The 20752-nt window shown below is 51.7% G+C and overlaps 6 protein-coding genes across 6 annotated transcripts; 1 reads left to right on the top strand and 5 right to left on the bottom strand.

The window, feature by feature from the left end:
- Positions 1–3507: 3507 nt before the first annotated feature.
- Positions 3508–6576, bottom strand: PV06_06239 (uncharacterized protein). Its single transcript, XM_016407331.1, has 5 exons — positions 5974–6576; positions 5695–5894; positions 5203–5597; positions 4520–5125; positions 3508–4428 (listed from the first exon to the last, which is right to left on the bottom strand). The coding sequence occupies exons 1-5, from the start codon at positions 6383–6385 to the stop codon at positions 3786–3788; spliced, it is 2256 nt and encodes a 751-aa protein (XP_016262935.1). The 5' UTR covers positions 6386–6576; the 3' UTR covers positions 3508–3785.
- A 292-nt stretch (positions 6577–6868) lies between these two features.
- On the bottom strand, positions 6869–9443 carry PV06_06238 (uncharacterized protein). The gene is made up of 3 exons (XM_016407330.1): positions 8544–9443; positions 8277–8485; positions 6869–8225 (listed from the first exon to the last, which is right to left on the bottom strand). The coding sequence occupies exons 1-3, from the start codon at positions 9029–9031 to the stop codon at positions 7102–7104; spliced, it is 1821 nt and encodes a 606-aa protein (XP_016262934.1). The 5' UTR covers positions 9032–9443; the 3' UTR covers positions 6869–7101.
- An 879-nt stretch (positions 9444–10322) lies between these two features.
- PV06_06237 (uncharacterized protein) lies at positions 10323–11261 on the bottom strand (the record flags this gene model as incomplete). Its single annotated transcript, XM_016407329.1, has 3 exons — positions 10323–10550; positions 10605–10998; positions 11044–11261. 3 exons carry the CDS (start codon positions 11259–11261, stop codon positions 10323–10325), a joined length of 840 nt encoding a protein of 279 aa, XP_016262933.1.
- An 811-nt stretch (positions 11262–12072) lies between these two features.
- PV06_06236 (uncharacterized protein) lies at positions 12073–14394 on the top strand (the record flags this gene model as incomplete). The annotated part of the gene is made up of 1 exon (XM_016407328.1): positions 12073–14394. One exon carries the CDS (start codon positions 12073–12075, stop codon positions 14392–14394), a length of 2322 nt encoding a protein of 773 aa, XP_016262932.1.
- A 125-nt stretch (positions 14395–14519) lies between these two features.
- Positions 14520–16904, bottom strand: PV06_06235 (uncharacterized protein). Its single transcript, XM_016407327.1, has 3 exons — positions 16410–16904; positions 16117–16327; positions 14520–16055 (listed from the first exon to the last, which is right to left on the bottom strand). Exons 1-3 carry the CDS (start codon positions 16601–16603, stop codon positions 14868–14870), a joined length of 1593 nt encoding a protein of 530 aa, XP_016262931.1. The 5' UTR covers positions 16604–16904; the 3' UTR covers positions 14520–14867.
- Positions 16905–17066: 162 nt separating this feature from the next.
- Positions 17067–20346, bottom strand: PV06_06234 (uncharacterized protein). The gene has a single exon (XM_016407326.1). The coding sequence runs from the start codon at positions 20280–20282 to the stop codon at positions 17394–17396; it is 2889 nt and encodes a 962-aa protein (XP_016262930.1). The 5' UTR covers positions 20283–20346; the 3' UTR covers positions 17067–17393.
- Between the last annotated feature and the right edge of the window lie 406 nt (positions 20347–20752).

Genomic DNA, 20752 nt, shown 5'->3' with positions numbered 1-20752 from the left:
AATGTTGATTAAACCAAGCCAACACGAATTCAAAGATGTAGGGAGCTACGCTATGATACATTATTTATTACAACAAAATCCTTGTTGCAATAATATAGCTATTGGGCAAACACTCTGACTAACAGCGAAAGAAGAGAAAGTTCCACCCACGATGTCATCTGGCTTTCGCAACCGAGTAGAACCATGAACACCACGATAGAAGGTGGGTTGAACGAACGCCGCCTATGAGAGGGGCTTCATTACGATCAATGCGGGGTATATTATTTGCAACTTCAAGTCTGAGATGGGAATGCGACTGGACAATTATCTGACAGCATGAACCTCTCAGCACTTCCAACTGGGCGAGCATTCCAGATTCACCGATGCAACACCACACTCACCACACTCACCACGACATGTTTGCCTAGTGCTGTCAAAGGCACATTATTCACTTCTGGCAAGCATCCTCTAACTCTAACAAAATTGTATCGACTTCTGCGGTGACCGATGCCGCCCGCTTCGACCTGGTCTGTTGGGGGTGCCATGAATCCTTCTCGGCTGACAACTTGAGGAATGCTTCCAACGTGACGGATGGCTTCTTCCCTGCACCAGGTCAGCGTCAATGGCAAACAAGCCGTTATAATGGAGACAAACTACGCGCCCTTGCGTCCGGCCTCTGCGATGTTTCACGACCCTAGCAAAAACATCAGTATAAACTATATCGACGCCGCTCGCACAGCTTACAGAGCCTGCGTTGTTGCTTGGAGCCATAGTGATGGCACAGAAACAATGGGAAGACGGTGCAGAAGCAGATTGAGGATACAGACAGAGAGAATGCTCGTGGAAACAGTTTGAACAAGAGAGCGGGCTGGGCAAAATTGAGAGACAAAAAGAAAACCCTCTGGGTCGGGGGACGATGGCCATTATAAGGGAAACAGAGCCCTACTGATGGTCGCCATATCCTGGTGAGTCGGAACGGGTTAGATGCCCGTAAGGCAGAAGGCTTGTCGATGACTGGCTCATGGGCTGAGGGCAATGACCCGGCACATCGTACACTGCATGAAGCCTTGAGTGTGAGTACTGAGAGACTAAACCCGACGAGGCAACTCAGCGTACCAAAAGGGGTCCTTCTACGTCTTTGAAAAATGAAATCAAAAGCTGGGCCGGTGGGTTTGTCAGTAGAGAAAACCCTCGAGGAACACACAACGTCTGTACGGACCTACACCTGCCAGATTCAACTAGCTGTTTCGCCCGCCTGAGGACGACAGGTACTTGGGAAAGAAAACCTAGAAGGTTGAATGATTGGGGCTGCCGAATCTGGTTACGTCTCGATATTTATTTACCTTCCCGGGATGGCGCACTATCATCAGTAAGGCAATTCGGGACTCTTTGTCGCTCAAAAGGAACACGACAGTCAAAGCCTTCATACCCGTGGGGTTGGAAAGCTCCGACAACCACACCTTGAACGTGCATGGCCTACAAAGAATCAGTCATCCAGCCTGACCCTCAAGCTCACAATCACCTAAATTCTGCCTACGATTGGCGCGAAGATTAGGCAAGACGTCAACGCCAAACAGCTCTTCCGCCCCGTGTTGTTTGTCTATTTAGAGCGTCAAGTGAGGATAAGGTCTCTTCACTTCACCAGCCAGGAGGTTCTTCACAAAGTCCGCAAAATTCATCCATTCGAAATCCGGGTACAATCCACGCCCATTGATGTATCCCAAGTACTCTGCATTTTCCGGAGTATTGTCTGCCCTCACGTACTTTGTGTTGCAGTACTGAGCATGTGCGAGGAGGTACATGTTCTGCACATTCGACGGATCTTCGGCCAACTTCTTTTCCGCCGCATTCAAGCTAGTTTGAACGTCCTCGGCCGACTTCTGCAACTCACACACAGGACATCAGTTTGGTGTTGAGAGCAAAACGGAGACACACAAATCAGACTGTTCACCTAGGTACGAGCAGAATTTTTGTTCGACTTACCGCAACAAGGTCCAATTTCTCTCCAGACTTCTCGGCGACGATATCATTGATGTCGTTCTGACTGAGGACCGCACCGTACCCATACACCTTTTTGTTCAAGGTACGTTTGTCCTTGATGATTCGGACAGTGAAGCGACCCACGTCCTTCTTGGCCACGAGCATGTTCGGCGCCGTACCACCGGCGTAGACTTCATTGATGGGCAAGACGATGGCGGAGTCGATCTTGCCGCTCGGGACACGTGGAATACTCATCTCGTACCAGTACCCAACGTCGATGACGGTGTAGCCCAGTCGATGACGGAGGATCCGGTCGTGGCATTGCTCCTTGAGGTCGCGTATCTGCATGATACCTCCTCTCGCGGCGGGTGTGGCCCAGTTGCACGGCACGAAACGTTTGACTCCCGCTTTGGCCGCGGCGTCGATGAGCGGGTCCTGTTCGAACACGTTGGGGGCGAAGATGGAACTGATCACCGTCTCAATACCCCGGAGGAGACTGACGGTGTCTTCTATCGGGCCCGACAAGTCTCCCGTGACGACTTTGATGCCGCCGCCGCGGTCCCTGAGATCCTGAACTGCGGGTTTGTTCGCCGAGGCAGCGCGGATGAAACATGTGATTTCCTGCGAAAAAGAGACATCGTCGTTAGTAGCTAGCCACTGAGGGTCAAGGTATGGAGATGCATAATCATCATCACTGTCCTCAAGATGACGTGTGTGTGAGTGTGTGTGTGTGTGTGTGTGTGTTGTGTCGACGATATCGTAAAGGGGGTAACGTAAGTCTACTCACAAAAGAGCCATCTTCGAGCATGGCATCTAGGATTGACGCCCCCGTTTCACCCGTTGCTCCTACGAGGAATACCGTCTGTTTCTTCGGCATGGCAGGATCTGTACTATACCTAGGTACCTAGGTGATTGGTAGTGGTACGGATAGTAGTGGTGATGTCGAGGGCGGCGATATTGTTTCAAGACTCTTCTCTAGGTACTCTGCCGAATGAAATGTACGGTATCAGAAGATACCTTACCGTGGTTTGTTTGTTATACGTATTTGAGAAACACACCATCGTCGATCCTCGTTTTTAGTTTGATGTGAGGTGCTGTCGTGTTGGTGAGTGGGTTGGCTCTTTTCAATTATTAATCCATCATCCTTTTTATGCCATGCACAAGGCTCGCGGCTCCTTTTCAAGTTTTGTGTCAAGTCGTAGGTTACCTCGGTTGGAACCAAGACCACCTTACTTTTGTTTTCTCAAGTCACCTGGTACCTACCCATGGGGATGGTGACGGCGGTGGTGGTCCTGATACGTTTTACAGTACAACGGGCGTACGGAACAAGGATACCGTTCTCAAATACTCGTGGGAAGAAGAACAACGTCAATCTTCATCTTCCATTCGCCAAAAGAACTCCCCCTTCCTAGACGGAACAACTGGACGACCTCGGGAAAAAGCCCGCGCTGGGTAGATAGAAACTGACAATGTTTTGATTCTTGAGAAGTCTGACCCATACTCCGTGCCCTGACCCTGTAAATTACAAATGATACAGGCCCCCCCCTCCCCCACTCTCATCCCATCACAATCATCCATGATGGGTAAACCCTTTGGAAAGAAGCCAAAAAAGGAAATTCACATAGTAGCTGTGCCGTCGGTAACCAAAAAAGTCACTACCTCACATGACCAACCTGATCTGCATCTCCCATTCACTTCGGTTTCAGAATGAACAACTCCCCGTCGTGTCCCCAATCCAAATACTCTCGACATTCGTAACTCTCAATCCTCATCATAGTCATACCATGTCCTTTCCCCCGTCTTTACTCTTCGTCAGCAAGTCAATCCTATTCTGCTGGTCCCCATGTATCCCCGTAATTGTCGAATGAGAAATTCTCCGAAATCTGCATGGCGAAATTATCCCAACCGAACAACCCAAAGTCGAACCCTCCGCCAGTGTCCACCGCGAATTGAGGCGTGGTGCCGAGTAACTGGAACGGTGTCGTCTGGCCATCGGCATGAATATGTGTATCAACGAGGGGTTGCGCAACGTCAGAGTCCCCTCCTCCATTGGCCGCTTCAGCAGCCATGGAACCAAGGTCCGTCAATTGATAGCTCGAATCCGCGGTATCCTTGTCCCTCGACCCCAGCATCCCGGGTGAGAACCCGACCTGAGACGCCGCTCCTGATACACTTGTGGCGGTGTTGTTGTTATTGTGGGTACCGACGTTGACGTCGAGCGACAAGATCCTGTTGACGTACTTGTTACTAGCGCGTCTCTTTTCTCGGGACAAATGCTGTCTGTGTCGTTGTATGGCGTCGGCGAAACCTGTCAGGATCTCATAGTAATGTTCGGCCTGGGGACTGTGTTCGGCCAGTTTCTTCAGAACCTCTCTGGCCCCGTTGAATGATTCGTCCATGTCGAATGGGGATTCTCCTTGTGCGAACATGGAGAACCCCAAGACCAAGCCTGCTGCAAAGACCCATGCCCTTTTGGAACACAAACCGTTAGCAACGGCTCATAACTTTGGCTCTACGAGCGCAGCAGCTAGCCAAGGAAAAAACAAGAGGAGATGCTCACTTCATGATACACATATTCTGTAACAAAATCCCACCTTGCAATGCGTCAAAGCACGTCTGCGCCATGAGAATCGCCGAGTCGATACATGCCTGAGCGAGATTCACCGCCTCCGAATCCTGTACCCTCGCCCCTTCTTTAGGCTCTTTGACCGGCAGTGGAGCGCCCGGCAATCGCGCCATCAGGTGGGTGATGAGAAACGGTCTCGTCACCAGCATCACGGCAAAGTAATACACGCAACTCACGTGGATGCTTCCGATGATACACTCCTGGTCTGAGGGGGTGATGGGCTCATCGCCCGCCTTTTCAAACCGACGGATCTCGAGCGGCAAATTCGCACTCCAGCTCCTCAAACGTTCGAGGAAGCGCTTCGCGGTGGGTGTGTCGATCGGATTCGACACGTCACCGTCGACACTACTCATGATCTCGGCGATGAGCTCGCACGCTCCGAAACTGGCGTTGAGGGCCATGTCCCTCGGCTTGCCGGGTTGGACATGCATGCCGGTGAAACTGGCGCTGTCGATACGTACGGCGGGTGTCGAGTACGTTCGACCGAGGATCGAACATACCAACACGTCAAGAACGCGGAGACTTTTCAACGTACGTAGGCTAAAAAGAACCACACCATCAGTCTGGGCAACCTCACATATTGCTGGCGAAAACACAATCGGGTGATGAAGACGTACCGAACACTCCTCTCCGTAACGGTAAAGTTCCGATATTGCTCAGTGACATGTAATCCGAGCGCCGAGGACGCTTGTGCCGCGATGCCAACGTACATGAACGCGGCATTTCTTCTGCACGCGCCGAGCATGTAAAAGGCCATCAGCAGGAAACAGCGCACCATGTTCAGGCATGGATCTTCCAGCGCAGACGCCACGGCTGCCTTCTGCGCCCTCGAGAAATACCGCACGGCGTAGCGCAAGTCGAAAGGCCTAAGGGCGCGACACTGGCCACCAATGGCAATGATGAGGTCCAATGCCACAAGAGCATACTCGCGGCCGCCATCGGTAGGCGTGGGGACGCTCGTCAGGTAAGCTTCGATTTCGTCGCGCGTGAATAGATCGAGAAAGCCATTGGTCTTTGATACGAGTTAGTCACGAAGAGTAACGGAATTCAAGGCGAGATTACATGGGGAACGGGCGAAGTAAGCAAGTTAGATAAGTGACATGGCATACCGCGGCAAAGTAGATTTCAATCAAGGCCCGTTTCTGGCTTTCATCTTCTTCAAAGATGGCGTTCGTATCTTCCGGACTCCGTACTTCGAGCATGACATTCCGTCGATCGTTGTCTGTGAACACCGACGGACCCATCTGCTGCTTGATGGTTTGGCGAAGAAATTGTAAGAACGAAAGCGACGCCGTACCGCCGACGTATACTATTGTGGTTGAGGGGGTTTAGTCACCGATTACCAGCCGGACTGGAAGGCGACGCTGTGACAGAAAACAAAAGCTCACCTTTCTCTCCTCTGGAATTCAACAACAACCTGCCGTCGCTGGATCTGCGTTGACCCGACCCTCGCGCGGGCGACCTCTTGCGCTTGCCTGTCGCTGTTGCTGCAGGCGACGACTCATACGCCACTTCTTCGATCGGTGATCTCGTACTCGTGTCGCCGTCATGTTCGCGCTCGACGGTGTTGGTGGTCGTGGTAGTAGACGACTGCTGGACACTTGCAGCTCTCGCCGTGTGGGCGTGGATCCCGCGAGGTCGGACCATGGACTCTGCATATTCGCATGTCTCTTCGGCCTTTTTCCTGACGCAATTCGAACATGGTTGCTGGGCGTCGCACCTCTTCTTGGACGCCTTGCATGGGATGCACGCCTTGACGGCGCGCTGGCGGTCTTCTGGGCGGACTTTGGGCCGAGGCATTTTTCCCCTCACGACCTCATGATGATTTTCATTCAGCCTGTTGTTGTTTTTCTCAACATCTCAGTAAACCAGATGCTTAGTCGATACTAGTGGATACGATGGATACAGGAAGAGAGTGCGACAGAGATTCGTATGAAGAAACATGTTGCCAGGTGAGTTCTTGGGATCTTATCCGGGAAAGAGATAACGACGGGATGTTCGTCGTTGGTACGTACCTAGTTATTACTGGACAAATAAAATACTAGTTGAGTCAGAGACCCAGTTCCCGATAAGCCCAGGCCATTTACTCCATGCAGGGCAGATATCCGGGGTTTTATCCGGGCCACTGGACCGCTTTTCCACTGTTGTATCCCGACTTGCCTACGGAGTATTCGAGAGAGTATTCGAGACCTTGCTTGGTGAATGCGCATGCGACCACTGCCTGAGAATCTAGAATACTCATGCGAGTAACTGCAACAATATCCGACAATTCGCACTCTCAAGCACTGATCGAACTTGTTTTTTGAGATGACCAAATATTACAAATCATGGCTTCTGATAGCCCAGGTCTATCTCTCATCAATCTATGGAGTATCTAGGACATGAGTGGAATCAAGAGACAATATCCAACCGTCCAATATATGCAAAAGGGTTGCAATTAATTTCACCCACACACCAACGCCGCAATCGCTATGCAAACATGAAAAGAAGCAAATACAAGCACAGCATACAACCACTTAGGCAGCCACCGCACCCGGCTTCATGCCCTTGACACTCTTCCACTCGACAAACACTGCGCCGAGTATGGACAAAGACGCCATGGCGACAGAGATGTACCACGTGTTCGTCAGTGAAATATTGTAGGCATGCTGCACTCCATCCAGAAGTCGAGCAGGGATTTGATCTTTGAGAGATGTGGCACCAGTATGCACCACGATTTGCGGATTAACGCCCGGGGCGTATTTCGGGAGCTCGGCGATCAGTCGATTGTTGAAGACATTCTGTGCGACTGAGACGAACAACGCACCGCCAAATGTCTGCATGAACATGACCAGCGCAGTCCCCGTGGGGACTTTATCGAGTGGAAGGACAGCCTGGACAGTCATAAGAGCCTGCTGCATACCAAAACCGACACCAAGACCATAAATGACCTGGAAGCCGATCCACTTCTCGTGTCCAGTGTCGACTTCGAATGTCGTCAAGAGACCAGCACCAATGGCGGAGAAGATCACACTCAGCCAATAGAATGGCCAGTAGTATCCAATTGCCGTAGTGAGCGCACCGCTGATGAATGTCGCAATGACAAGTGCCAGGACCATGGGAAGACTGTCGATACCAGACTTGAATGCCGAGGCTCCTTTGATGGCTTGGAACCAGATGGGAACCCAATAAATCAGCAAGAAGAAGGCCGATCCAAGAGTAAAAGCGAACCAGCTTGCCGCCGCAACACTGCGTTGAGAGATCAACCCAAAGGGCACTGTTGCATGGTCTTTCATGAAGAATTGGATCACGATGAAGACGATCGTGAGGACTCCAAAAAGAACAAGGCACAAGATAATGCGCCAATTCGACCATGCGTATGTCGAGCCACCCCACTGCAGAGCGAGTAAGCAGACGACAATGTCGACCACGAAGACAGCTGTGCCACCAAGATCAAGTTGATAGATTCTCTCTTTCCACGAGACCGATGCTTCGGCCTTTCTGTGCGGAGACTGGAAGAAGAAGAATATCACAATCAATGTAACAGCGCCGAGTGGCAGGTTAATATAAAAACACCATCTCCATCCTGGGCCGTCGGTGAATGCTCCACCCAGAAGCGGTCCGGCAATTGACGCGATTCCATACATGGCACCGATAATACCTATATTTGGTTAGAACAGCGCGGCCAAAGATCTCCAATACAAAGGCTCACCAGTATAGATAGGGCGCTTGACAAGAGGGACGGTGTACGCGATGATGACCAAAGCACCCGAGAAAATACCAGCAGATCCGATACCAGCGATAGCACGGCCGACTATCAGCGCATTGGATGTCGGGGCAGCACCACAAACGGCAGAGCCGACTTCGAAGATGACAATGGCAGTCAGATAGACGTATTTGATCGAGAAAAAGGTGTACATCCTGTGAATTGTTAGCAATGCGTCTCATTCATAGTGGTGGTCCTGCGGGAGCGACTGACTTTCCAAAGAACAACTGTAGCGCACAAGTTGTGAGGAGATATGCAGAGCCATACCAGCCCACATCTCCGAGAGATCTGAAATGATCCGTGATCTTCGGGATGGCTGTCGCAATGATGGTATTGTCCAATGCGACCAGAAACACAGATAGACACAGTGCAAGTGTGATCAGTGCCAGTTTTAAGCCGGCAGGGTATACAGCCTCGTCCTCGTTGGAGGGGAGCACTCCGTCTTCATGCGCCTTTTCGTTTTGTACCTCAACATCCCCAGTCCACGAGGCATTTGCCGACACAGTCTGCTCCTTCTCCGTGTCCACATCTTTTTGTGAAGAGGTGTCGGACTTTTCTGCTACTGTCGGTTCTAGTGGCGCTTCTTTGTTCAACTCGGTATTCGAGACGTTTTGGCTGGGAACGACGGTAGTGGTCCCGGAGGTGACATGCTCTGTTGGTTCTGCGCCATCCGAGGCCGACTTTTTGCCAAACAGACCCATGGAGGGCAGCGCTCAGTCAAGTAATACGGAGGGACGAGGGTGTGGTTAGCCTGAAGATCCTTCTCAGACTCGGGTAAATCAGGCTAGCGAGGCTCGACGGAGTCCGTAGTATGTCAGCTCAGGCCTTGGTTGGGATCTCTGTCTCGAGTAGGGAGTAGTAGATGTCTTTATTGCTGTGTTCAAAACACAGAAGGACGCTCTGATTATCGTGTAGTAGAAAGGCAAAGTCCGCCCAAGTCCCTGTGTTCCAAGGTATTCACTCGATGGAGGACACGGCGCGGCGCGAAATGCGAAGTATTTGGTAACAAAGAAGTTGAGGATAATACAGCATACAAATGCAGACCGCGTGGTCTTTGATGAAAGAAGTTCGAGATGGAAAACGAAATCTAAGATCTGAAAACAAGAAAAAAAAGTCTATGCAGCGCGAAAGCCAAAGGGAATACAGAGGAAGTGAACAATAATAAATATAACAACAGCTGAAGGGCAAAATTGATGATGGATGGGGTTCAACTCTCGTATCATGGGAATTTGCCCAACGGAGTCAAACACGGACACCTAAAATAATGGAGCTTGGGTGCTTAAAGGCCGATAAAAATCATGCATGGGATTAGACGAGAGGGCGAGGCCGGGCCTAAAAGTGACCGAAGTCACCTCTCCCTATACTTGTAAGTGAAGCCTAAAAACCCCACCATCTGAAGGGACAAAGTACAGTATTTTCTGTGCAGTAATTACCCCATCATTCTTGTTGGCTTGTGAATGACATGAGGTACAGGAACAGAGAGAATTTCCTCTATCCTCTACTCACTACAACTGAATTCTCATTTTCTTCTTTTGTTGATCTTTCTAGTACCCTTTTTTCCACGCAAGATCATGCTAAATCATGACGTGCTCCATCTTTGCTGTGGACAGAAGCACCACCCATACTCCCTACATCTTATTTGAAGATACCTTGCGAACTAGGCGGATTGTTAGGCCGTTCGGGCCCATAAAATCTCTTCCCCTTTACCCACACTCGGTATCAAAATGAATCTCGTTCCGAGTCGGCCAAAAACTCACGTGTAGATCTCGGACATGATACCACGTTGCCAGCAATACGAGTACGAGTACGAGGTGAAAAGAATTTGGAACCAGCAAACGACATGTCATACTCGTGAGAACTACCTTGCAGGCTCCGAGCCATCTTAAACGCACGATATCCATCATGTTCTGAGCCCTAAAACAGGGACCATTACGGAGCTACAGTACATATCAAAGACACAATCTGCATTGACATCCCTTGCTCAGGTCGTCGTCAGTAGTCTAGCGTGACCCAGAAGAGTGCTCCCAACATCATAACTACCAGCCACGATACCCATCCAGTCTTGCTTGCGGAACTGGTTGGTGTTGGTAAGGCTGCGCTGGATGCTGGAAGACTAGATGGAGGAGTCGTGAGCAGCATACTGGTTGTGGAAGCTGGTGCGGGTTGCGTCGTGAGTACACTGCCAGACCCCTCATCATCTGCATCAGGTATTGCTGTGATCTTTCCCTTGTCAGCTCCTCAGGCTCGATCGACGCACAGCGATAGGGCACTTACCCCACAAACGTGCCAAAGTCCAATGTTCGTCAATGTTGCAGGCCGAGAGAAACAGGTGATGTTCCCATCGTACTCACAGATGGACGCGGCACTGTAAAAGTCGTTCCTGCAGGCGCAGCTCTTGAATTGGGCATCCTGGGAACTTGCAGGGTAGCTGAGATAGCAGTCTTTGATCAGAGTCCCTGTCACACCACACACGGTTTCGATGCTCTGGCACTTTTGAGTATTGCTGGAAGCGGGAAGGACGAAGGTCGTGGTTGGCGTTCTCAACTTGGGCGTTGAGAAGGATGTCGAGGTGAAAGTGTCACACAATGAGTGCCAACCGGAAAGAATATTCTCATAGTACTCGTCCATGCTGTACCCTTCGAAACATTGTCGGTCTTCGCTTTCACATCTGGTCTCAGATTAGTACCGAAACTACGCCTCAAGGAAGACGTACTCGTATATGGCATCGAACAACTTCGGTTGACAGACACATTCTTCGTATGGGATTCCGGACTTGGTCTGGCAACTGGAATAGCCATTAGAGAGCGCGTCACAGCCGGGTTCAACGGTGAGAACGGGGTTTCCATTGGAGACGCAGGTGTACGTGGTGTAAGCGGTAATGCTCTTGAAAAGGGACATGACCGAGAACAAGGCTAAAAACATGGCGAACATCTTCGTGACGTATTATTGCTGGCACGGAGACGAGAAGAAGCAACGGATGCCATCTTGTCCATCAAGTTGCGATTCTGCCACGGTTATGAATCGATCAGGCTGATGGGCTAGGCTCGGGCGTCAGGCTCTTTGATCTTCGAGCTTCGAGCTGAATGAACCAGCTGATCAAGTCGCAGCTGAGTTGGTGAGTCTCTGACACTGCCATATGCAGGGCAAAGCAATAGAAGCGCCATGTGGCGTTCAGAACGCGAAAACGGTCGAAAACGGTAGGATAACAGGGGTTGAGGTGTTAGCGAGTGCGGCCGGAAAAGGACAAGTTCCTGTTCGGTAAGGTCTTTATCAGTCGAGAATGTGGTGGTGGCTGCGCATCCGAACTTCTTGTCGAGACGACATTCCTCACTCAACCTTTGCCTCGCCCATCACTTTGTTAATGTGTGCCTCGATCCACATTTTATCACACATCAAGACCAATCAGCTAATGCGCCTGACGCCAACCATGGGGGATTAGCCTCCACGATGATTCTGATCCTTCTCCGGAACATGGGCAAGGCTGATTGAATTGGCCTAGATCATTATCTGCCACATCCATCTAGTGACTGGGTGGCTTTCAGCTGCCGTCGCGGAAATGGTCGAGAAGATGTCTAGTTTCTGAGACTCAGGATAGCACCATGGTTGTCAAGGCGCATTTCGACTGCCACAGGGTGACTCGGATTGCACATAAAGACTCATCCTCTGGATCTCTGATGGAGCCTGAGCAAGAGTCTGAAAACATCCATTTTCCCCTAGCAACCCTCGAAAGGAATTGCGATCAATGTCCCAAGGAAACGCAACCCGACCAGCAACTCCGGCACAGAACAATGCGAGTCCAAGCAGTTCTATTGTTCCATCCGCAAACGCCTCTCCCACTACGGGGATTCCTTTACAGAGCGCCCAAACACGTCCTGCGGTGGTGAACACAGGACCAAGTGCCTCCAACACTCAACCTCCCACGGGGCAGACTCCAAGTTTGCCACCATCATCATCACAAACCCCTGTGTCGGTGTCTGCCCCATCTTCATTGACAAATGCGTCCAGCCATCCAACTTCGACACCAGGATCGTCGCATACTTCAGCTGCCCCATCCCACGCCTCTGCTCCCACCAGCCAGGGTCAACACCATGGCAATACCTCAGCCTCCGGATCGATTACGACAGCGGCTCAAGCTTCGACGCCCTCACCTCCAGCACAGCCTAGTCCAACGAACCGATCCAGAATGCGATTGTTCAAGCTCGGCTTATCATCCTTCAGCGGAACACCTGAGGAATGGGTGACCAATTGCCTCCAACCCTGGGGCCTAGGCTTACTTTTTTTGTTCACCATCGGCCTTGCCGTGACGCTGTTCGTCCTGGCACGCAAATCGGCCGGCGCCAAAGGTATCGCCGAAATACGTAAAGTCAAACCGGACCGGAACGTCGCTGGTGTGGCGCTCGGGTTGACCCTCACGTGGAAGCAGATACCCACCTTCACGATTCAAGCCTACGGCATGTGTCTCGCGGCCGCGTTCATGGCCTTTGCTCAACGACAGCCTTACGTCGAGCTCAACCGCGCAGATGGCGGTGCGCCAGCCAAAGCCTCGATCCTCCTGGACTACGGTTCCCTGTCGTGGTTCTCCAAGATCAAACGGGCCTGGCAAAGTAAGCATGCCTTGCTGCTACTGTGGTTCTTTATGAGTCCCATCTTCTCCCTGGGTGTCACTCCCTTGGCGGCCAATCTGTTCGACCTCGATGAAGGACAAGTGGCCGAGACCAACATCAAGGTCAACCGGACCACCTTTTACGACGAGTGGGCCATCGAAGCCGACACACAGCTCCTCCCGATGCTCACCTACGTCACGGGAATCGAATTGTACGACACGCCCATGCCGGCGTGGGCAGATCAGAACGCGAGTTACGCCCCCTTTGAGATACCCGCCGGTCTTGACGGAACCTCCGACAACGTGACCGTCGTTCAGAATGCCTCTTTCATGGACCTGGACTGCAGAGCACTTTTACGAGAAGTTGACTTTGACGTCGTCGCTTCCGACCACCAATGGTTGCTGAATGGGACCGACCAAGGTTGTGACTTCATCAATCAATTTCAGTTCAGTGATGGGTTCTTTCAAAACTACGCCCAGACGTGGACGAAGAATGATTGTGGCGACGACGACAGTGACGGTGGCACTTCTTCTTCATCATCGTCGCCCACGCTCGAAGGGCGTGTATTTCTGTTTGCAGCTCACGCCCCGGATGGGAACGGTTCCGCCGTCACCAACTTTTCCATGATTTCCTGCACGACTACATACCACAACCATACGGGGAAACTCGTCGTGGGAGTGGACCCGTCGAATTCCAACAGACCTCTCATACGAAATTTCCAACCCACGGCTCGACCTCAACTCATGGAACCGAGACCACAATATTGGAAGATTTTTGAACAATCCATCAGTTCTTTTGCCGTTGACGCAGATCCGACGAGCTTATGGTCGGCCACTTCATTGGGTAGGTTGGTGATCGAGGCGGGTGTAAAAAATAATGGCGATGACAGCAACAGTGGTAGCAGCAGCAGCAGCAGCAGCAGCAAGATCCCTGACGAAGCGTTTCGGACAGAAAACCTAATCACGCAGTTCAAGGCAGCATGGCGTCTTTTGTATATTGTCACCGCCACCACTTATCTTCACCCTTTGGTGTCGACCACACGACCGACGGGGACCACCGGCACTACGGTTTCTGGGTCGGACGACACGTTGGACGCCACCCTACACCTCACCACGAGTTACCTCCGCACCGCCGATGCCATCGCCTACAGTTTCGTCGGCGTGTTCTTGGTCAACGCGGCTCTCATCGTCTGGATGGCCCAGTCCATGAGACTCCGACCCAGCATCCTACGCGAAGAACCCACGGGCCTTTTGGGTCACTTGTTCTTGGCCGCCAACAGCGCCCAACTCATGGGTACCGCCCGCGCGGTACGACACGACGTCGCCGGGCCGTCTCCGAAATGGCAAGAGGCTTACGAAAAGGGACAGGTGACGACGGTGGCCACGGAGTACCAAACTGCCCGATGGCGCGTCGTGGATTGGTCGAATTCAAGGGATGGTCGGATCGAGCGTTGCCCATGAAAGAAAACTCTCCGTAGCTTGATGTCTCCTTCTCTTATGAAGGCGTCGATGGGATGATGGAGAATTTTTGGTCGTGTCTCTTTGAAGGATACGAATATTCAAGACATATGATACATATGTACATACAGGTATATTCTATCAAGTCACCTTGTGGTATGTAATTTTTAATTATCATCCATCAACCATGAACCTAATCCGGAGACGCCTCTCTCTCTCTAGCTGTCTTCTGACACCCAAACTCCAAAGGCGCCTTTGCTTCACTCCTGAGCCCCATGTACGGACCCTGCTCCGTCGCTGTCTTGTCTCTGTCTCTGACACCATCTTTCTCTCATCCCGTTTCAAAATTGGACGCTTTATACAACTCGAGGTTGGTAGACAGAGACAAGGTACGTTATTATCAGGGCTATCCTTGGTTTTGTTCTATACACAGGCGTACAAGCCACCAAATCACCCAGTGTCGTTGATGAATAATGTCATCTCTTTTCAAACCCGACAACGGCGGGACCCATTGGTCTGGAAAACAAACTCGAATAATCCGTGGGAACCAGATCCTTACCCTCGGGCTGTCTGAACTTGACGTGTCGGACCATGGTGGCCAAGACGGTCCCCAGCTGGACATAGGCAAACTGTTCACCGATGCAGCGGTGTCGACCGGCGCCGAAGGGCAAGTAAGGGGAAGAGGCGCCCTTGCTGATCATGCCGTAACCGTAATCCTCAAACTCTTCCTTCTCCATGCCCATCTGGGTGTAGGCGAGAGGGTGACCCTCGTCCCACCGGTGAGGCTCCCACAGCAAGGGCTCGGGGAAGTAGGCCGACTCTCTCGAGGTGACCCCCGGGGCCGACAGGAGCGCGTGCGTCGTGGGGATCATGTACGTCTTGGTCGCGGTGGGCGCGTCGGCCACGATGGTCATGGGGGACTTGACCTTGCGCAGGATGCTGTGGATGGGGGCGTGCAGGCGCAGCGTCTCCTTGACGACCTTGGCGTTGAAGGTCAACTTCTGGAGACCCTCGTACGTCAGGGGAGGGAGGTCCTTGCCCAGCACGCGCCTCTGTTCTTCGAGCAGGTCCTCCTGGATGTCCGGCCGGGTGGCGAGGCGGAGCAAGATCCAGGCCGAGGTCGAGGACGACGAGTGTTGGCCGGCCATGAGCAGGGCGATCATCATGTGCGCCACCTCCTTGTCGGGCACCGGCGTGCCGTCCTTGTACGAACAATTCATCAGGTTCCAAATCATGTCTTCCTCGTCGCCTTCGCGCTTTCCACCCTTGGCCCGTCGCTCCTTGATGATCTCCATGTAGGTCTCGGCCATCTTGCGCTGGGCGACGTCTCGCTTGCGGTTGTGCGGGAGAGGAGCCCAGGGAAGCATGAAGTTGATGGGCGCGAATCCCATGTCCAGGTCGTGGTACAGATCGGCAAACGTCGAGTCGAACTTTGCCCGTACTTCTTTGCCCTGCAGCGATCGGGACGCCGTGTAGATGGTCAGTTCGGCCATGGCGGGCACGATGTCGACACTGCCTCTTGAGCCCTTGAACAGTTTGTTGTTTTCCACAAAGGACTTGGTCTCCGAGGAGATCAGATCGACGTAGGACTTGAAGGCATCCATGGTGAGACCGAACTTGACCATCTTTTTCTGTTCCATCAATTTGGCATTTTCGCAATCGTACTGTTCGAGTAAGGTGTCAGCCAAATCGTACTCCCTGCGCCCAGTCATTTTGACTACTTACCACCACCCCTTCTCCAAACACTGGTGTGGTCAAGCCGGTGTAGATTTCCTCGGCGTTGACATCTTTCAGCTTCCCGTTCAAGATGAACTCGTTGCCCTTTGTGCCCAGACAGACTGTGACCTTTCGGCCCAACAGGACAAAGGTGAAGACGTCGCCGTATTTCTCTTTACAGGTGAAGAAGAAGTCGAATGGGTCCATTCCGTACCATATTCTACAAAAGTCTATGTGTCAGCATTTGTTGCATTGAGCATGACCAGAGTGTGAGGGTGAGAGTGGCGCAGAGGACGACGTACGTGCTGCCGATCATCGGGAACCACGAGAAGACCTCGGGGGGTGCATTTCTGTCCTTGAACAGGAGTTGTCGGGTGACATTGAGGACCACTGAGAGGAGGAGGAGGGCTACGAAGCCCAAGAGGACGGTCTGGTATAGAGGGAGATCTTGGAGGAGGCGATCAAGGGGCGCTGCGACGGTCGCGAGCAAACCCATGATGATGAGGCGATTCCGTGTGAGAGCGTGTTACTAGCACAGAGGGTGTGTGTGTGTTGAGAGGACTAGGGAGACAAAGGAGTGTGATGTCCACAGACTCGACTGCGCCCAGAAGAAGGATTGGATAACGAATGGTAGATGCTCGTCCAGAGAGAGTGTCCCTAGTTTATGTCGGGTTTTTAATTCATGAATCTGGGATCATCACGGTAGTAGCGAGAAAGGGTCCCTTTTGTCCCGCCAAAAAATAAAAAAGGTCCAGGTACCGTAACGGCGTGATTGGCGGAACCTGCGCCAGATTGCATGATGCATGGTCCAATCTATTTGGTGTAGATTCCGCCATCCGAGTCGAGCCACCCATTGAATAATACGAGGGAGTACGACTACTCGGTACTAATGCTTCTCCGTATACATAAAAATATCAGCCCACCAGGCCAACCTCACTCAACACCCTCGCACCACCACACCACCATCTACTCCGTCCTCCGTTATGGACCCCCCTTGATCCTCTCTCTGTACTCGTGTAAACGAATAGCTTACTGCGTATATCAAATGCATCCACTGGCGACGAAACAATCACCCATTCAATCACTATCCTCGAATCTCTTAGAGACCCTGACGCGTGCAAAAGGATTTTCGTATCCAGAATCGGATATCTAACTCAGCTCACATCCCTCGCAGGTAAAGAATGTCTACACTGGACTTGAGATCTACTTTTTTTACTCATACAGCCTTGGAAGAGAGCTGTTCATCTTCTGGCCACCAAAGACCTCTTGGTCACGCACACGAATGCTCATAGCTTGCCCTTCTCAAGGTAACCATTCGACTTCAACCACCCAACAACATCCTCACTATCCCGTTTCAGCCAGTTCGCTTTGGCTCTGATGCTATCGAAGCTTTGTTGCAAACTCCTGTCGAATCCCTTCTTGTCCTTGTCTTGGAAGAATGCTTCGACCTGATGCAGCTGCTTCTCACTGGTGAAACCCGAAACGCAGATGCTGACGACGCTACTCAACATGGTCATGCTGGGAGGCAACTTCTCCACCAACTCGCCCCAATTCTGCCACATCCATTCCCACCGTTTCTCGATGCCTTCAGAGGTGGTGCTCAGGCCCCCAATGGGCATGTAAATATCTTGCATTTTGACTTTGCCACTCAGTGCCAGCTTCAAAGTCTTCTGGATGAGCTCGGGACTCCTTGCACGACCGAGGCTTCGTAGACAAGTATTCCTCTCGTCAGCGGTCGAGGCGGAATGATATCGTGCCAGGAGGGCATCCCATTCCTTCTCTCCACCATCCCGCAGAGCCATGGCAAAGACAGACGCACGTAGGTTAGGATGCACTGCAGCATAGTCTCCAGCCAGGAACTTGCTGAACATTTCCTTGGCTGCCGCCTGAACCTTCTTGTCTCCAGCCAACCCAGCGGAGCCGAACATCAAGCTCTTGAACTGGCTCAGAATATGGTCCTCATTGTCGGAAAACTCCCAGCCGAGTTCGTGTGCCTTGGCGGAGCACAGATTGAGCTGGAATGCTTTGAGAGCATCTTTGATCGATTCGTCCTCAAATATCCATGTGTTCCGGACAGCATTGATCCTTGTCAAGATCTCATTCCACACCACGAACTGAGTTTCAGTGTTGAAGGACTGAAGGAGACTCAAGATACCGGATGTCTGCCCGTATCCGCTCGCTGCGAGTGCACCAGCATCCGCAATCATACCAGCGCGGTCTTCCACCGAAAGCAATCCCTTTTGGGCGGCTTCACCCAGCTTGGTCAATCGTTCGGGAGTATAGCTTGTTCGGTAAAAGGCAGAGTGGTCTGCATTCAGCTTGTAGAAATCTAGTCCCCCAGAAATCTTGAAGGTTTGTTCACGTTCCGTGAGCATCAAGGTCTCATCAACCCCGCTCTTGGTTTGGAGGCCGAGCATAACAGGATATAGGACCTTGTCCTCTTCTGCTTTGACATCTCCAGTACGCAAGAACCGATTCTGCTTGACCGTGATGCTGGAATCCTTCTCGTTTTCACTCACAGTAATGACAGGATACCCAATGTTCTTGGTCCAAATGTCCATCACGCGTGCAACATCTTTGCCGCTGGCCTCACCCAATGCATCCCACAAATCACTTGTCTGAGTGTTGCCCCAGGCGTGCTTCTTGATGTATCTTCGGATACCTTCAATGAAAGTCTCCTCTCCCAAATATTTCGAGATCATTCGCAGGACGGACGAGCCTTTTGAGTATGAGATAGCGTCGAAAATCTGATTAATATCCTCTGCACGATGCACCGGGACCTCGATTGGATGAGAGCTGCGCAGTCCGTCCAAGCCTAGAGCGCCTTGAAGGGTGTCGATCACAAAGGTTTCCCAGACCTTCCACTCTGGATAGAACTCGTTGCAACTGTACCAGCTCATCCAGGTGGCGAAGCCTTCGTTCAACCAAAGACCGTCCCAGAAGTCCATTGTCACCAGGTTACCAAACCACTGATGAGCCAGCTCGTGTTGGACAACTTCTGCCACTCTTTCTTTGGTAGCAGCACCTGCAGTCTTCTGGTCGAAAAGCAGGTCAACGACACGATATGTGACGAGACCCCAGTTTTCCATAGCACCAGCGGCAAAGTCAGGAATAGCAACCATGTCCATCTTGGGTAAGGGATACGGTGCTTGGAAGGCTTTTTCATAAAATGCTAGAGTCTTTGCCGCAACGTCAAGAGCAAAGCGGCCGTCTGCCTCATTTTGTTCGGGCGTCATCCACACCTTGATAGGCAGCCTGAAGGCACTGGTCGAGATTGACTTTAGTTCGGCAACAATGAACGCTAACAGATATGTCGACATGCGAGGGGAGCGACTGAACTTGACAGCCTTCCTCTTTTCACCCGTGATTTCCGAGTCAACCATCTCGGTCGAGGCAACATCCATATTCGACAAACATGTCATTTCCTCATCGGCAATTAGAGTGACAGTGAACTCAGCCTTGAGAGCTGGCTCATCGAAGCACGGCAAAGCTCGACGAGCATCGGTTGCCTCGAATTGTGTCACAGCAAGGTACTCCCCGTCTTTTCTCTTGGATCTGTAGAAGCCAGCCATCTTGTCATTGAGCTGTCCCGTGTAGGTGTGCTTCAGCTGGACCTTTTGTCCTTTGCTAATGGACTTGCCCAAGTCAATGGTCGTTGTCTGCGTATCGGCATCGTAGGAGAGCGATGGCGAGGACGTCACCAAGGCACCATCTGCATGGACCGTCGTACTGTGGATGTCGAGCTCCAAGGTGTTCAGGGAAATGGTCGTGCTGTCTTTGGCCACATCTAGGTCAATGATGACAGATCCTTCGAATGTAAACTCGTCGAAATCGACCTCAAGGGTCAAATCATAGTGCTTTGGCACAACATTGTCGGGAAGAACGACTCGACCCTGAGTACTGGTCACACCAGGCGAATCGGACATGAATCGACACATCCTGGAGAGAGCGAACGGTGACGCTCCACCAGGGCAAGATTCGTGTATGAGCGAAGGGCGACGCAGGGGCAGCAGAGGACGAGTAGCGGTTGCAGGACGAACAGAATTCCTGCTGACTTGAGTCTGAAAGGATCGTCTGGTAGTCTGCCGGAGCAGTGAGGTCGATGATGAGGGTGAACGTGTAAGAGGAATGTGAGGTCCAACAAGCCTTGAAAGAGACCGTGCAGGTGGCTTCATCTATCAAAGTAGTACAGACTCCCAACAGAGAAGGAGCGAATGTCAAATGCAGGGCGAGGCTATGTGACTGTCTCTTGCCGCATCCTGCGGGAAAGCATAAATAACCTCGTATATCCGTCTTGCTGCGTCACGCCTGACCTGCCTAGTGCGGAGAAGTGCGAATTTTCTCGTTCAAGACCTTGCAACACCAACACTGCCACGTACATACTTATCAATGTTAATGTAGCTATCTGTACCTACTCCAGGTACACAAGGGCTCAGCATGTTATCAGCGTCACGACTCTATGCTTCAGGACATGCTCTTGCGACTGGAACACTCTGCCTCGTCATGACATCTTGATCAATACCGAACTGTGCAGTGTCAATCGATTTGACGAATATATCATCAGCGAAGGAAATCTCAATGTGGACAAGCTCACAAACCAAAGACGCAAGAACCGGCATCGGGATGCTTTGTACTCGTGCATTAC

Source organism: Exophiala oligosperma (genome assembly GCF_000835515.1).
Source record: "Exophiala oligosperma strain CBS 72588 unplaced genomic scaffold supercont1.5, whole genome shotgun sequence".
Classification (NCBI taxonomy): Eukaryota; Fungi; Ascomycota; class Eurotiomycetes; order Chaetothyriales; family Herpotrichiellaceae; genus Exophiala; species Exophiala oligosperma.
Note: the sequence above shows the minus strand (reverse complement) of the source record. Positions and strands in the feature narration are given on the sequence as shown.